Source organism: Anser cygnoides, chromosome 10 (genome assembly GCF_040182565.1).
Source record: "Anser cygnoides isolate HZ-2024a breed goose chromosome 10, Taihu_goose_T2T_genome, whole genome shotgun sequence".
NCBI lineage: Eukaryota > Metazoa > Chordata > Aves > Anseriformes > Anatidae > Anser > Anser cygnoides.
The window spans coordinates 8,221,172-8,238,312 of NC_089882.1; the positions used below are offsets into that span (position 1 = coordinate 8,221,172).

General features: G+C 36.5%; 1 protein-coding gene across 1 annotated transcript in view; it reads left to right on the forward strand.

Annotated features, from left to right (window-relative positions):
- SUCLG2 (succinate-CoA ligase GDP-forming subunit beta) overlaps positions 1-17,141 on the forward strand; it is a 114,384-nt gene that overhangs the window by 17,763 nt on the left and 79,480 nt on the right. The window contains exon 2 of the mRNA XM_013180341.3: positions 4,626-4,767. Coding sequence (XP_013035795.3) covers positions 4,626-4,767 — 142 coding nt within the window. The remainder of the gene's footprint in view (positions 1-4,625; positions 4,768-17,141) is intronic.

Here is a 17,141-nt window from a genome sequence, read left to right on the forward strand (position 1 = left end):
GTGTATATAAACAGACAACATACATAGAAAGCTCATATAAAAGCTATTTTTTTCAGTATGAAATGTCTTGGAAGTTTTCAGTAGAACTATGGATGTTACTTACTTTGTCCTTTCAATAAGAACTTGCTTTTAAATGACTGAAACCCTTAGTTTGAATTCTTCTTTGTTCCGCTCTGAAAACATATTGTCTGGATTTTCAGTTCTTTAATTTAGGCTCACTGGAGTGACTTAGTTTTTTTTAATAGAAATTGTAGTTAACATGCAGAGAAGTAAAAATGTCAGTTAAAAAATGGCTGGGGGAAAGGGTTGATTACAGCTGCCCAGAGAAGAGTAGGTCTGGGAAACAGCTTTCTTCCAAAACTTTGTAGACTCTTGTTTAGGCTGTCTTTAAGGCAGTGCCTTTGTGCAGTAGCTGTTACTGTCAGCTGGGTATAGACTGGGTATATATTTCTATGTTGGATGCATGGAAATTTATGATGCCCAAGAAGCTTAAAGTATTTCAAGGACATCTCGAATTCTTGTGACTGCTTGGTGTAAATGTATTTGAGAGGGGCGAGAACTTCATCTGGCAAGGATTTTTCAAGATTCTTGTACTGATTTCTTTTTATTGCTGTCCCTCTTAAATCTTTCAGACATTTATTGCAATGAAAACATCTTTGAACTCAGAATTAGTTCAGGGAATCATCTGCTTACTCACATTTCTAACATCTTACAGTCATTTTTTTGTGCGTGCCTTAAGCTTTAAACGCATAAGTTTACAGCTGTTTTGTGTTTTCAAGATAGTCTTGGAAGAGTAGTCATCTTCAGATTCAAGGCTTTTGCGTTTTCATCTCTTATAACTGCTTTATTTTGCCCACCCTTCTCAAGACATATGGTATGTATGCTGCAAGGGCTTTAAAGCATTTTTTTTTTTTATATTCCTTGCTCTTCAGAGCTTCTAATACAAACTTTTCTTGGTTTCTTCAATGCATTGTGCTCTGTTATGCAGCGGTAGGCTGTACTAACTCATTTTATCAAGTGCCTCTTTCACAACCAGGAGTTTCTTTTGTCAGAAGCCTTGATTGAAAGTCTTCAGTTGGCCTTCAGGAAGATGGTCTCTCTAAGAACCATAAAATACAGGAAGATGGGAAAAAATATACATCCTTACTAACCTTATGTTTGCTGGCTTCTCCGTACCAAAGTTTTATGGCCAAATTTTTTTGTCACCTTTAGGACTGCTTTGCTAATTCTTTCAAATGAATTTTGCTCTTACTTATGACAGCGTTCCTCAAACCTGTCTGTTTCATTATTTCCAGAAGAAATGTTCCCATGGTTTCTTAACTTTACCGAATTTTTGTACATGAACAGACTTCTGTATGCATGCGTGTTTGTATATGTAACATAATTTTTAATGTCTCAGCAATGATTTTGAGAGAATCCCTGTGGAGCACTGAGTTATATTAATTTTACACCTGGAGAATGTGTACCTGCACCACGAGCTTCTGTAACACACCAGGAGCGTGGCAGAGACCAGAGCTGCTTGCAGGATCCTGCTGGAGCTGTTGGACTCGGCAGATGGGCTTTCGTCATAAAGCAAACAGAGCTTCGGCTGCTTTCCTGCTCCGTTACCTGTCAAATGTTTTGAGTTATCACTGGTGGCCTTCGTTAGGCGGTGACCCTTTGCAGTCTGTAGTATAGAATGAAGTCCTTCAGAGATTTTTATCGTTTAAAACTTGCTGGTTTGAGCTAACACCACAGGTGTCAGTTGATGCACAGTGCTGTATCGCAAGCTCCTAACTATTTAATCCCTATCCAAGCAGAAAATTTAAAAACAAATTGTGTTGAAATACTTTTGTAAAGTAACAGCAACACAAGTCTGCCCCCAAAATAAAATTGAGTAATTTCTTTAGGTTTATCTGATTTACATCAGCTGAATAACATACCTGTGTGAAACTAAGATTTATTGTTCTACGTGGTGAAAAACAGCTTACTTCTGAAGACTTGTTCTTAAATTATAAACAGAGTCATCAAAATTTTTGCGGTCCTATGAGAAATACAAGATTGCGTAACACAAAAATAACTGAATTTATAAGACTTACAAATAAAAGTAAGAAGTGCTGTCAAGCTCAGTGTAGACTTATTCTGTTTCAAATCTTCTAACTTCCAACTAAGGAGAATTGGCCTTTCTTGTGGGAAGTACAGGTACAGAATTTGAATATAATTGATTATTTAAATCAAGATTTCTTCCTTTCAGATTTAAATTAGAATTGTTGATTTGGTTTATTTTTAATTCTAATTTGAGTTGATTATAGTTAGGGGTGTGGTTTTTTAATTTTAATTTTCTTCCCTGAGCCCTGAAAGTCAGATCTGAAAATATTGGAGATGTGCATTTTTTCCTCCTTCCTCCGCTCCCTCCCTTTGCAAGCATGGTTGGCTTGATGGCTGTTGGGTTGTTCTTTCTTTTGCTGCTTCTTACAGCTGAAAGAGGGGGCCTTTGCAGATGTCTCTTAGTCTCATGGCAGTGCTCAAATAATGCATCGGTAGACTCCTGTGGCTGACTGTACAGATCCAGATACATGAAATGATAGGTGCTCTCAGATGTTGCTTCTCTTCAGTGTGTGTGTACATGTGGATTACGTGTGGGGATTAGTAATGCTGTGTGCTGAAATCCTTATTATTACAATGCTGTTGTAGTCTTTAGAGAAATGGTGAAAAAGAGAAGGTTAATGATTGTCATGGTTAAAAAATGGTGGTTTTGCCAGTCACACTCAAAGCTTTTCAGTAGATTGACAGAAACTATGGGTTTGCGGTATCAACTTTTGGTTGGAATTCCTTGTCCCATTTCTGGGTGAGGCTGGAATTGACCTTCAGGGCTCCTCTCGGCTCCTCATTGTTACTCCCTTGTGGAAGTGATCATCAAGTGATAGCTCCTGGAGCCTAACACGGGCTATAGGGAAATACAAACTAAAAGTGCATTTTAGTTTGTATTTTATACAATGTATTTTGTATTTCCTTTATGTCTTAATCTTGTGTTATGTTTCAAACCAAGCAGAGCAGACAGAGGTTTGCTTTTGTTACAGTGCAGCATTTAAAATTCTAGTATTGTGATAAAGGGCATGCATTATTGAAAGGCTTCAGCAGGGAGGCTTTTGTTTTCGGTATAAAGTTTCATTAGGATACTATTTTTTATCATGCTGTTAGAGATGAAAGTATTAGTGTAGTAAATAATCCCCTTTGTCTGACGTTTCTGAATATGCCGTGCTAACTTGCATACTGTGCTCCTTAACTTCGGGAGGAACCGAGGGCTGATTCTGGGCTCTCTGCCAGTAGGCCAACAGTTTGCCTTTCCATGTGGGATGGGCATCTTTTGCTGGCATAAGTTGTGATTTTGCCATTGCCAGGAGTCAGTGACACCTTTCAGAGTAATTTCTTGGAATTGCTAGTAGAGGGGCTCACCGGTCCAGAGAGATATCTAAAATACAGATGTACTTCGATCTGTTAGGTCTATGCAAACATAAACTATTTGTTGTGGAATTCATATTATTATCAAGAAATAGTACTTCCAGAGGTGTGTTTTTAACATCTTCAGGGGAAAAAAAGTTTGTTATTGAGACTAAAAAATAAAAAAAAAAATTAAACCCACGTTACTTCCAATTTTTTTTTTTCAGAGCTGGGCCTAAGGTATCTGTTGCACTTGTTGCTGAATTTAAACCAACAAATTGTTGCTGAATTTAAACCAACAATTACAGAACTGTATGTGATGTTAACAGGGTGTTAACAGCTCCTTAATTCTTGCTTTTATCTGTAACGAGTCATCCCCTGTGGAGAAAGTGTACTTTAAATCGTTCAGTAATGAACCAGCGATGTCCAGAGTGTCAATGGTTTAACCTCTGAAACTAGCAAATATAATGTGTGTGGGTATAACTCTGCCTTATCTTTGTATCCACGATAAATATTTCTGTATGCAGAAACATCTAAGCTGGTGTGTTGAGAATTCCCACCATCAGGAATGGTGTAAATTGTTCTCCAGTTGTTGGCCTCACGTGGCTGGCATGGTTGTAATGGCTTCTTCAACAAGATGTACTTACGACCAGCCAAGCATAAGTAACAGACCACTGATAATACATACATGTTGTTTAATACAGGGTGATGGTAATTCCATGTTGTTTTTCTTCCCGGAGATGCTGCAAAATATGCATAGAATAAGTAGAACCATTTTTATAATGAGAATTTTTGTAAGATTGAGTGTAAATAAAGGTATTTGATATGAAAAAAAAATTGTTTTAAGGTAATGGTCTTCTAATACAATCTTTATAGTACAGACTAACATAAAACCATAAATAAATATTACTGTTCAAATGAAGTTTGCCAATCTTTGTTGATATTAAATGCAAGACATTTTATTTCTAGCAGAGATCACCAGTGACCCTTGCGTGGCTTAAAATCTCTGTAGCTTTCAGAATACTTTGAATGCATAAATATTAAGAAAATGCTTTTAAGGGAATCGATGTGTATTTTACCTTTTCTCTGAAACAGTGTTGTTCAGCTGCTGACTTGAGATAACCACAGGACTGAAGAGCTTAGTTGACTGTCTGAGGAACTGTTGTTAATGAGCATTATGTTATTTTCCCCTCTCATTTTTCTAGGCTGTTCAATTAACCCCTAGACGATGGCTGAATCTGCAGGAGTACCAAAGCAAAAAACTAATGGCAGACCATGGGGTTACAGTTCAGAGATTCTTTGTGGCTGATTCTGCAAATGATGCCCTGGAGGCTGCTCAGAGACTAAGTAAGTTGACTGATAATGGGAGGAATCTGCTTCACCAGATAACAATCTGGAAAATAAATTGCTTTCTAATAAGTTGTACACAATCTTCAAACTGAGGTTTATTGAAAAGGTTTAATATATTATCCTGACCATAAATATTTACTTCATATGTGAACAACAATGTTTAACAATAGTATTTTCTCTGAACTCTTTTTCTTAAAGGTTGGCAACATACAGCACGCAGTTTATAATTGACACTATTTATGTCATTTTGGCAATTCAGAACGTCATGAATGGCTGATACTTGATAAAACTTAAGTAAATAAAGTAAATGAACTTGCAGAAAGCTGTTTTCAAACAAAATTTTGGTTTATGAAAAAACTAAGGAAGAAAAAGGTCTTGGACTCTCCATTTTTGAAGACACTCAGAATCCAGTTGGACGCAGTCTGGGGTAACTTGCTGTAGCAGACCCTGCTTTGAGCAGGTGCGTTGGACTAGACAATCACACCCTTCCAACCTCAACTGTTCTTTCTATGAAGAAATAAAATATGTAATAAGGAATTATGTACACACTTGTTTGGCCACGTATATTTTTCCATATGGGGAAATGAGAAAAGGTGAATTCAATTACCTACTATCAGAAAAAGATTTGGTAGTGGTTGGGAGAGAAAACCATGCTTCTGGAACATCATTTATGTTCTGTGGCATCCTCGCTTTAGTGCAGTGAACATAGGATGAGAGTATAGGTCAGAAAGGAATTAATGTAATACCTGTTACCTCAAACAATTTAAGTACATATGTCACCTGATTCTAAATGTTCGAAATGTTAAAAAGTTCTCTATTTTTCTAAAGTTAATATTAGTATTTTGCATAGTCTTCCACTTTTAATTTAGCTTTTGTTAAAATTAATTTACCATACATCAAAATGCTGGAAGAAAGCCGTTACTGCAGTCTAATTGTCTAACAACAGGAAGATTTTTAATGTTTTACATAATGCACGGGCAGGCCACTTAGTTAACTGTTTTTCAGTTACTGATATGAAAGATCTCATCAGACCTCAAGTAGCTGAATAGGATTAGCATAATGGCTTGCTAAATCTCTATAACATCATTAAGATGATACATTTTTCAGTAATCAAAACCTTCTTATGTCAACCAGAATATTTGAAAATGTATTTGAAATGAAGCATTAAATGCTACTGCTCTGGTCGTTTGGTAGGGCAAACTGTAAAAAGCTGACACAAAGCAAAGCTCATAAAATTGGAGGGTTTCTTTGCATCTGGACATCTGAGAAAATCAAGAAATGCTAAGTGAGGCTGTGGCAGGTTTCCCACAAATCTTTCAGTGCTTAAACTCTCCTCTTCATGATTGAGCTCATAAAAGGATTAGTCTATCCAATAACGATAACTATTCTAGATCCCTATAACTATTTGCAGAAATAAATTGCTCCATTAAAGGCAGTGAACCTTTTCTGTTTTATGATGCTAGATTTTAAATAACCTCTTGCTTGGTTGTTTTGCAAATCGCAGAAATGCTTAGTCTATATGTTTTTTTCTGGCAAATAAAAAAAATTAACTTTTGTAGTTAATGAAACTGTCATGTAAATTTTGTATGTTTTTACTAGGTTGGCTTGTTAACATCTCAAAAAATTACCAGTCACTGATACATTTCTTCATCTTATATAATTGCATTCAAACACGCTACATTACTGGGCATTAAAGAACCGTGGTTTAGTGTGAAAGCTATTTCATGTTGAAATGATTGACACACCCCATCAATCCACTAAATAATTAACAGCATCCTTGTAATCATTCTGATAGTATGCTGTCTTCCTTCTAACATGCACTTTGAAAACGAAGCATTAAGAACACAAGTTTTGCTGCTGTAATCTTTGTTTCAAGATTTTATCAGATTTAGCTCCTTTATGATCCTTCAGACTCAGGTTTGTCTGCACAATGTGATGCAGGCTGTTGTCTTTTGAATATACAACTGCCCAGTAAAAAGTTAGGAGCAAAACAAAAACCTTCAGCCTACAAGAGGCACAAAATACTCCAAAATAAAATAACGAATGGAGGCAGCTTTGGGATGTTCTCAATAGGTAGGCATTCTGGAATGAAAGATGGTGAAAGGAAAGGCCAATCACCACTGCCAAATACTGCTCAAAAATCTGGGGTTTTGATATTATATGACACATTGCAGCTGTCCTTATCTTTCAATTCTGAAAACAAGAAAGAATACTTGCCAGCATACTCAACTTACTCTGTTTTTCTCTTTTATCAAAACTTGCAATTCAAAATTTTGGTATTTTTCTTGTGAAAGAAGGTTCTTTCTGTAGGCATGTCATCTTACATATGGGAAAAGCAGTATTTTCCCTTGATAATCTTACAGCATTGTCATTCACGTGGATCTCTATGTGTTAGAGGGGTACAAATAATAGGACAGAAATTGCTGATACTGAAATATTTACAAAGTGTTAATTTTTATTAAAAAAATCACAATTCCGCCAAATACAGAAGACTGAGCATGTATTAACTGTGCCTGTAGTCGCCAGTTTTGCTATTGAAGTTCCCGTTGATGCAGTGGAAAAAGATGGGATCAGATCATTTTTACTGCTGTCTTCGCTTGTCAGAAAGGTGTTAATGCATTTATTCTTGAAAGGCTTTACCTTTATCCAGTATCAGCAGTTTTATTATCGTTTGCTCATTTCCTCTATTGCTCTGTGTTCTATTAATGTGTATACTGAATACACTGAATATTAATTTTCTCAGAAATATTTTCAGAACTTACCAACAGTACAAAAGGCAGTCTACAAGGAATTTTTAATGAAATTAAAGGTTTTTTCTTCTAAGATAAGAATGGCAGATGTGAAGAAAATTAAAATGACATCACTAATACTGACTTCAAAAGAAGTTTAGTACTGTAAAGAATACAGAATTAGGCCCCAAGGAATTCAGTGCCTTTTACGTGCTAAGCAATTTTCAGGTGTAAGTCTTGTAGAGAAGGCAATATTTATAGAATGCCAAGAAACACAGTTACAAATGACTTTGTGTTTCATGCTAAAATTCCTAAGTTTTCAAGAGTGAAATAAAAAGGTGTTGTGCTGTTTTGCTGCATCAATAAGGTACTGCTTGATCTGCCATCTGAAGAAACACAATCTGTAAACAAGTTCTTACATTTCAGACAAATGCTCAGCTCCCAAATATTTCACTTTGTTCTCTGTTAAATGGAGGTACTAGAACTGTAAGATAATCTGGCTGTTCTGTATTAACTCACACGTCTTTTGATCTGATTTTCTCTTGATGCAGTGGTACATTCGGGGTTTATTTATCTGGAGAAGGCATTCCCTTTTTTTGTTGCATTTCTTTCATATACTGCTGTACTGATATAAGCAAAAAAAATCCTATCTATGTATACATACACCCACGCCATTAGGATGTGAGCATTTTCATTGCTTGGATTGGGCAGATGCACTGTGCATCATTTCAGGATCCATTTTTCTCTAGCCTTCCCCACCAGAGGCACTTAAGTCTACTTCAACTTGGGCACTGTGTTTTACGTTCTGTCTGATGGCGAAGTTGTTAAGGGAACCTTCATTTTAAACTAGTAGATGGACAAAGCTGAAAGGGATTATAATTATGCTGGAGGGTGTTACTATGTACTGTCAATTGGCTCTTAGAATCAGTAGAGAACTTATGGAGGTGGTTGAAAATGCTGAGTATCCTAAATGGATGCTAGAAGCTTGGCATGCATTTCTTTTCCTGATTTTTAACAAAAGCAATAGAGTGCTGCCCATTGCCACTTAGAGTGTTTCATTACATTTAGGAATCAGTCAGGTGCAGTGTTCACACTCTTATCGCAGAGAAGTGCAATTGAATTGAGTGCAAGGCCTTTATTCACTTTTTTTTTTAGAAGAATATAAGAAAATGTAGTCTCTGCACATCCTATTTCTATTGCCTTATGCATGACAGAACTCAAAATTCAGCTCTGGACTAAAGGCAGGCTTTTTATATCAGGCTGGAGAGGTAAAACATTTTATAAACAACAGCAGGGATTTATTGAAGCCTCTTTCTATGTGGTCATTTACCTGTCACCTATTATTCACCATTTTCTTAGAATATTGAAAGTTTTCAGTCATGTGATCACCACTCCTTCCTATCTCAGCACGTGGGGATTTTTTCCTTTAGTCGAAACACTTGATTTTTTAGAAGCTGGTTTAGATTCCTTGTCTCAAAGTTAATCTCCAACACAAGTCGGGAAAACCACCAGAAAATCGGTATGTGTTTAGAAGGGATCGAAAATGGGTCCTTAGCTCGGTAACTTTCTCTTTTTGTATAGATTACGAAGAAATTGGTGGTGATAGTGCTACCTACAATTAATCTAAGATTTTATGTTAGGAAAAATGAAAAGACCCTTAAACTTAGTGTTTCTGAGGGGATTAGAAATGTGAATTTAGGTTCTTCTTTGTTATACCAAGAGGAGCTTTTCTGTGAGCATCCTGTACAGAGCAGCCATTTGTACTTCAAATTAAGTTTAAGTGACTTGCTCAATTTACTCCTCAGTCTGTGAATTCTTTGCCTGTTTAGCTGATCTTTCTTGCTGTCATCATAGGCTTTGCATACATGCTTTAACTTCCTTTCTTCCTTTTTCTCTTGCAGAGTAGGTACGAGAGGAATTGCCTCCTGCATTTCTGTGATTTCCATATTTCTTTGCATTGTGTGGTTGGTTCACTGCGTAGCAATAATTTATCACCTGTGCATAATGTTATTTCTCCAAAAAAAAAAAAAAGCCAATGTACTTATTAGTTTTAACTAGTTATTTTTTAGAGTCCCTTGGGTTCTGCTTTCTGCATGTGGTGAAAAATCACGTGTTGCTGAAATATGCTGTTCTGTGGAGCTGTGTGCAACAAGCTTGCTCGCTGTGAGGAAACTGCTCTCCCATAACTCCTCTTATGTTCTCTGACAGCTTTTATTAAAGTTCTTTATACTTAAATTACGGCTTTCTAAAACTGTCCTTTCAGGCAAAATGATGCTATAAGTTATTGACTAATATGATTCTATTCTCCAGTGGGTAACTATTTAGAAAACAACCTTTTAAATTTAATAGAAAGCTAGTGGTGGATGAGTTTCTTCTGGACCCTGTTCAGCATTGTTGAGCATGAATATTTCTCTGTTGCATTTAGCAGGTTTTCAGTTAATGGATTTGGCCATTAATGGAAGTGGTGAAATCCAAGACTAGAGGGTACCTGCATTTTGCTGCAAATTCACAATAGGAAATACCTGTTATTATTCTGTTACTTCCAATCTTGGCTTCATTGGCACCTCCTGAATGCACTTCATGTATTTCATCATCCATTGCAAAGCTCCACAAAACTTGCTGTGGTCTGTGGTTTTAATCTTCTTGCTGTTTGTCCTTTTTCCAATTTCCTATTCTTTCTTAAAGCCTTTTCCTTATAGTATCCATTTTGTCTCTTGTCTCTCCCTAATGCCGTCTTCCATCTCCTGACTTACGGTTGAAAGAAGACTCTTCCTTTTTTGTGTGGAAGTCTGTTATATCTCATCCTGCAACAAATTAATTAATTACAACAAATTAGTGCAACAGCTCTATTCTGCTAAAAGGCACTGTGTATTTGTACACATTCACTTTTTTTTTCCTGAGTTGATTTGCTTGAACTTCCACTTGACAAGTTGTGGAAATTAAGCTTTCTGTGTATAGAAAATAAATAGTGACTAGTAAACAGTTCTTACAATGTTTTTCTCTGTATTTGTCCACTTTTAAATGGTTTGTTTTTTTTGACTTTTTTCCATATTTAGTTGTGCCAACAATATTAAAAATCTCACTTGTATGAAAATGATGTAAATGATAAACTAGATTAAGAGTTATGAAAGTGACATCTTGTATGTTACTGTTTAATTGGGGGGGGGGGGCGCTTAATGATTGTTATGTCAGTTATCCAGTTTGTTTACCTCATCTACTGAATGAAAAATCAGGGAGAATCAGAAGCGTTAGGTAAGTTGTTAAAAGGCTGTATTCACGGAAGCCTGCTTTGCTAAGGATTTTGTTGGAAAGTCGTGGCGAATTTACTGTGATACAGCATACCTGAAATGCTGGAGTATAGTAATTATTCTTTACTTAGCTCTTTTTGTGGACATTCTTCCTTTACTCTAAGATTGCTTTTAGGTGCTTTAACTTAATCTGTCTTGGGAGCTAAACCACATAAAGGCACTCTCAAGGTGGAATTAGAGTTTCTGTTTGAGGATTTAATACACAGCAGCTGTTCTGCACCACTGTGTAGCAGGACCTTTCTCCCTGGACATGAGCCCTAAAATACTACTGTTGTTTTCCTCTTGTTGTGTGTGTGGTTTGTTTATAAATCTTGTAATTCCTGCTTGTTCTCTGCCCTTCTTCTGGGTTTTGTGCAAAGGAACTATTTCAGAGGCGGATGAGAAGTAGCAAAATATTAAGCAGAGCAGTACTTAAGCAATGTATTATCCTTGGTAAACCCTGCAGGGGGTCTCTCACTTAGCTATACTGCATGCCTGGTTCCTCCTCTTCAGCTTAGCAATCTTTTTCCCCGGAAGCCCTTAGCACCTGTGTGGAAAAGGGAGAGCTGTCAAATAACACGTGCATTTGTTGATAACGGCCACGTGTTGCGTCCTGCATGCCAGAAAAACTGACAAAGAAATAAAACTTGTAGCTTGCCTAACTGTGATTTTGAGTTTTATTCTTTTTGAAACAAAATTAATAAAAGATTTTGTGAAAGCTTACCACTGGGTATTGCGCTGTTGAACCTCTTTGTTTCAAGTTAAATTACAAATTTTAGCATTTTTAATATTTTAGGTATGGAAATTCTTCGAGGGACCCTGTGTCTAGTGAGAACTTACTGAAATAGTTAGTTTCAAATGCATGGTTATGAAAAGCAAATCTGTTTTGTGTTTCTTATCTACTCCCTTTGTTAGAAAATTACATGCTGAGAGTGAGTCAGTAAATGCAAGCTTGAGACTGCTTACAGTAGTTAGGTATTTTATAACCATTCTTTGTCACCAAATGTCTTCATATTCAATAGATTTATAGTAATATGAGTAATGGCTAGGGGGCTAACAAATCAAAATCTCATTTCAGATGTTTGACACTAATGTTGTGCTGACTTATTGTTTTCTGTGTTGGATTTTTGATCAAATTACCAAAATAGCTACTTGGAAGGAAAGGAAAAAATACTCCAGAAATGGGGCACTGAATTTCATATTTAAAGTTTGTCATAGAAAGTGGTCACTTACAAATTTCAGTTGTGTTAAATATATTAGTGGATTTTTGTTTATAAAAGAAAAAGGTGACAGAAGCCATAGCTCTTGATACAGGAATTCTAAAAGGTGGTAAAAATTCAACACATCACAAGGAAGGTACAATATGACTCCTAGTATTTATTCCAGACTTGTCACACCATATTTTACAGTTCTTCAAGGTAGTTTTGCAGCTGCAAAACAATAACCAGATGTGTAATTGAGAAGCAGCTGCATGAAATTTTCATTTTTTCACGCATAAAATCAGAACCATTAGACACGTTTTATGTATAAGATATGAAAAACTAAACAACGTTGTTTTCTCTGCAGCTCTAGCAGCTGTGTAAAGGAGAGAAATCACACCTTCTACACTCTCTAGATGCCCATCTGCTTTAAAATGTTTCGGGTTGATTACTGAAACTGAAGTTCTTTTTTTTTTTTCCTTGTTTTTCTGGCTTGCTTTGGAAAGGGTGTGATAAAGCATTTGTTTTGTTTTTAATTTGTAAAGCAGTGTTGTAAAAATCCATCTGTGACACCAAATAGCCATTTTTTTATATTACCTGTATTTATAGTGGCTGCTTTTATCCAAATACCACAGTGTATCCCCTTTTGGGAATGTATGCTTCTGATGGGAGATAAATGAGTTGTGCTGGTTTCTGTTGTTGTTTGTTTGTTTTAGGATTCTGCCATCACTGACTGCATCACTGAATGTGTTTCAAGGTAGAACTGAATACAAATCATTTGATATAAACTGTTCAGCTACTGAACAAAATGCCAGCTTGGCCTACCGACCATTTAGTTGTCTCTTGTACTTTAACAAAGCATATGGGACAAAATAATGGTTATTGCCCAGAACCATACAAAACTTGCACTTCCTTGAGAATTCTCTCATTTCTGATGAAGCCTGATTTATTTTTAAAATAAATGTGTTGATATTAACTAGAGCTCAGCACAGTTTTGATAATAAATACTCTCCATGCTCTTGGTTAAACCTGCGATAGAAAAGTTCTGGTTCTCAGCTGGCAGTTTGCAGTTTTTCCTCTCTGGTCCTCGTTACTATGTTGGCTGTGTTGTTGGTTTTGTGATCTTTGGGCTGACCTGGACCAGCAGAATCTCACTTCTATTGTCTACATGGTATAAACTCTCAGCAGGAGACGTGTTTTAAGTATTAATTTTGCAATAGCATTTATTGGTTAGAAACTTGAGGTGACAAATCTCAGATTGATGGGTCTTCACTGCTTAGTGCTGTATCATCCAGGTGATCAGCCTGTTGACATATAATCCCTTGTATAAGGATGTCAAGAGTGTAGACCCTTATGTCTGTAATATGTGTTATTTTAAGCTTTTCTAATGGGAGTACTAGTAGTAAAATTGTGTTGAATTAATATGAACTCTAAGAGCAGAATGATGACCGTCTAGAGACAAGAATAATTTGTAATTAATCCCTTTTTATAGTGTCTGTTAGGTCCTTACTGGCAAAGCTCTTTCATATGGTGAGCAGCTTGGTAGTAGGTGCTTGGAAGAAATATCTTATTTATTCCCCCCTCCATACTGTGGTCCTTTTAAAACTTGAAACTGATTTTATTTGTGGCCGCAGTTCCATCTGCAAAGGGGACAAATATGACATTAGATGTGGTTATCATCTCGTTGTTACCTATTGTTCTAGGTATGTGTAGAGACTTTTTTTTTGTCATTGGGGCTTAGAAGGCTGGCACAATAAAGGGGAGGAGGAACTGTACTAAATTTAGGGAGAATTAAATAGGGAAACTTCACAAAGAGTGAAGCTAGAGTAGTGATAAGTTCCTTCAAATTAATAGTTAAAATAGTGCTGAAAGAACAATTCTTAACTCGGATGCTTTTCTTTAACTGAATTCTGAATTATTGTTCAATCTTTTTACTATTTCTTTTGTTGAGATTTTAGTGTGGCAGTTCTGGTTATTGCCCTACTTTGATGCCATCATAATTTCCCCGATCTCCACCATCCCACAGGTGACGCAGAGTGTAGCAGGAGCAAAGAATTGTTAGATAACCACTTTCAGTATATAATTCAATCAAAGAAATTGCATTTTTTCTAGATCTGTCAATTGTTTCTGTTAAATTTGGTATACCTTTGGTCTTTATGGAATAGGTGGTGTTTTAGGATGGGTTATGATTGATGTGTAAGGATATTTGATTGTACATTTGCTATAAAAACACATGGTTTTGAACCAAGCTAGAAATCTCTTCGAGCTTGTACAACACTCAGAGAGCTCACAACATACAGCCTCCACACCACGATTTCTTTTCCCTCTTTTCTTCATCCAGTCTATGGAGTAATCTTAACTGGTATTTGGCAAAGGTTAGCATGACTTGCAAGAGCTTTGTTTTATCTTCAAAGATGGGAGCAATTTACAAGTTGATAGTCTGAATACATCCAGCAGCTGAGAACTATGATCATAAGAGGCTGTGATTTTTTTGTGTAGACAATCTTCACCTAAAATGGTAGAACAGTTTTTGAAGCTGAGGATGATCTGACATTTTGTTAATCTGCTACTTCATATTTGAGAAAGTGCTGTGAATTTAAAATATGTTTATCTACATATCTTCAAATATTTGCAGTTTAAAAAGAGTAAAACATTTTAACACGCTCATGAATATGAAATGTGCCTTTGTAACCCTGCTGGATTCAGTGGGGAGATACTATCTAACTTTGTGCATCACTGTATATTTTAAATGAGGTGTTAACCCTCAAGAATGTCATCATGAAAAACATCTAGTGAAAATCATGTTCAGCTTAGTTCGAGAGTTTAGCTGTGCTCTTATTTAAGTGATTTTTGGTTTGTTATAGGTCACACGGTCAACTTTGGATTTTTCATATGTGGTATACTCTACCCCGTCCCGCTGTGAAGGCAGCTATTGTTTCCTGTGTCACTGTGAAGGAGAACATTTTTCTTGCACCTCCCTTGGGCTCAGTTGGACCGCTCACCTGAGTAAGATAGATAGAGCCAAACGTTAGGCCATAAATCTTAAAGATATTTATTGTTCTAAATGCTTAAGAACAACCCAGGATTTTTGCAGAGAGAGGAAAGGAAGGCAGCCATGAGATGTTTACAGTGTAAACAATAAAAAATGTAAAGGAAAGGAAAAAGAGAGGAGGAGGTCATAGATAGTAAGGAGGAAATGCTACAGCAGTGTAACTATGATGCATGTGCAGAATTGTTTTTCTTCATGGAGAAGGTCTTAATTTTTGGTTAAAAAATAAATGAAACAACCTTGCTTCAAGTTATTGCCATGGTGCTGCTGGTGTTTTGTATGACCGTGGCTGTCCTCATCTTCTGGCCAGACCAACTTCCAGCCCTGAATACATCTCCTGAGTCACGTCGGCCGGCCTGGTGCTCAGCAGAGGGCACGTTGGGCACGGGGTGCTGCTGGAGCCAGGGCGCAGGGCAGGGACACCTGGGAGCATCGCATCGCTGCAGGGGCGAAACAAGTTCAAAGTAATTTGATTTTGGAGGAGGAAAAAAAAAAGTCGGATGCTTGAACAGCTGAAACTTTCTGTGGAAAGTCAGTTCTTTTGTATCAGAAGTATAGTTTCATGGCTTAGTGGTTTTGACCAGTCCATCTAGTTTCTTGTTGTATAAATGATCTTATAATATTTTATTTTATGCTCTTAATGTGTTTTGGGAAGAGGAAAAATATGTTGCTTTGCCTAGTCCCATTCTAAATTCATTAAAGTCACTGGGAAGATTAATCATTACTTCACTGTGCTTCCCTCTGCTCCCTGTCAAATCTTATCCCTTCATCCCTCCAGCCATTCATCTGTGTATCTGAGCAGTAGCTGTCTTGATCTCATTGTCTGTTAGGTGTATGAGTATTGTGCTCCACTGAAGAGTATCATAATAGTAATCCTGATACTGTCTGCAGGTCCAGCATCCCATTTTTTTCGTTTTACCATGGTTGAATTTTTTTGCAAGATTCAGCAAGTTTAACTATCTGAGAAAAAAGTATTTTCTTATACAAATTTTCATCTATAAATACAAACTTACATCACATGCCATAAAGTAATGTGCCATTTAAATATGGTAATTAACTTGTGCTATAAATAGGTGCTTATGTTTATCTTTTGAGTGACATTCGTATTTGAAGTCCATATGCAGATAGTATTTATTTAAATAGTTGTTTCTTTGAGCCATAAAAAGTTGCTACATGCTTAAAGATACCTCACTGAAAAGTTATTTTACAGTTTGGGGATGAAAACAATTTGATGTATTTTCATATTTCATGTTGTCCATTTTCCCAGTGAGTCTCCTGATTTTCTTGTGTTCATACAGCTTTCTGTCTGTTTTATGATTTTGAATGTTATGGATTCTGATTTATGGCTATTTTTTACACTTTTTGACATCTAGTATCTGTAAATAGTGATATGTACAAACTTCCATAGAGTGCACAAAGTGTTCCTTTAGAAAACTGAAGAAAGGAAGTAAACCAGTCAGGTTAAATACTAGGGAGAGATTTTTAATGGCTAGGTTCAGAGGTAATTTACCAGGAGCACATCACTGAAATAGTTAGAGAATCATAGAATGGTTTGGGTTGGAAGGAACCTTAAAGGTCGTCTAGTTCCAGCCTCCTGCTATGGGCAGGGACACCTCGCACTAGACCAGGTTTCTCAAAGCCCCATCCAGCCTGGCCTTGCCTATACGATAGGATACATTACGTTCCTTCCCACACAACTAACAAGTAATTACTGCAGTTAACAGCAGGCAAGGCAACATTAATCGTGTGTTCTCTTGTCTCTCTATGAATTGTTTTAGCTACTTAGATCTCTCCTCTTTTGCATAATATTAGGTAAATTATATCACAGGAGACATTCTGGGAGTAAGCTGTGGCCACTGTTTTACAAATATATAGTTTATACTCACATATATAGTTTATACTTTCTCAAATAGAAGGTCTGAACGTGATCTCAAAGTGAGAAGGCTGCAGTGGAAGAGATGGCAGAAGCATGAACAAAGCATCATGCAAAAATTCTGACTCTTAGAGAAAAATTGCCCTATTCTATACCTGACACTTCAATAAAATCCAAAACTATTTTCTGCAGTGTAGAAGAAAGTAATAATATACTGTAAAGTTCTTTTTCAGT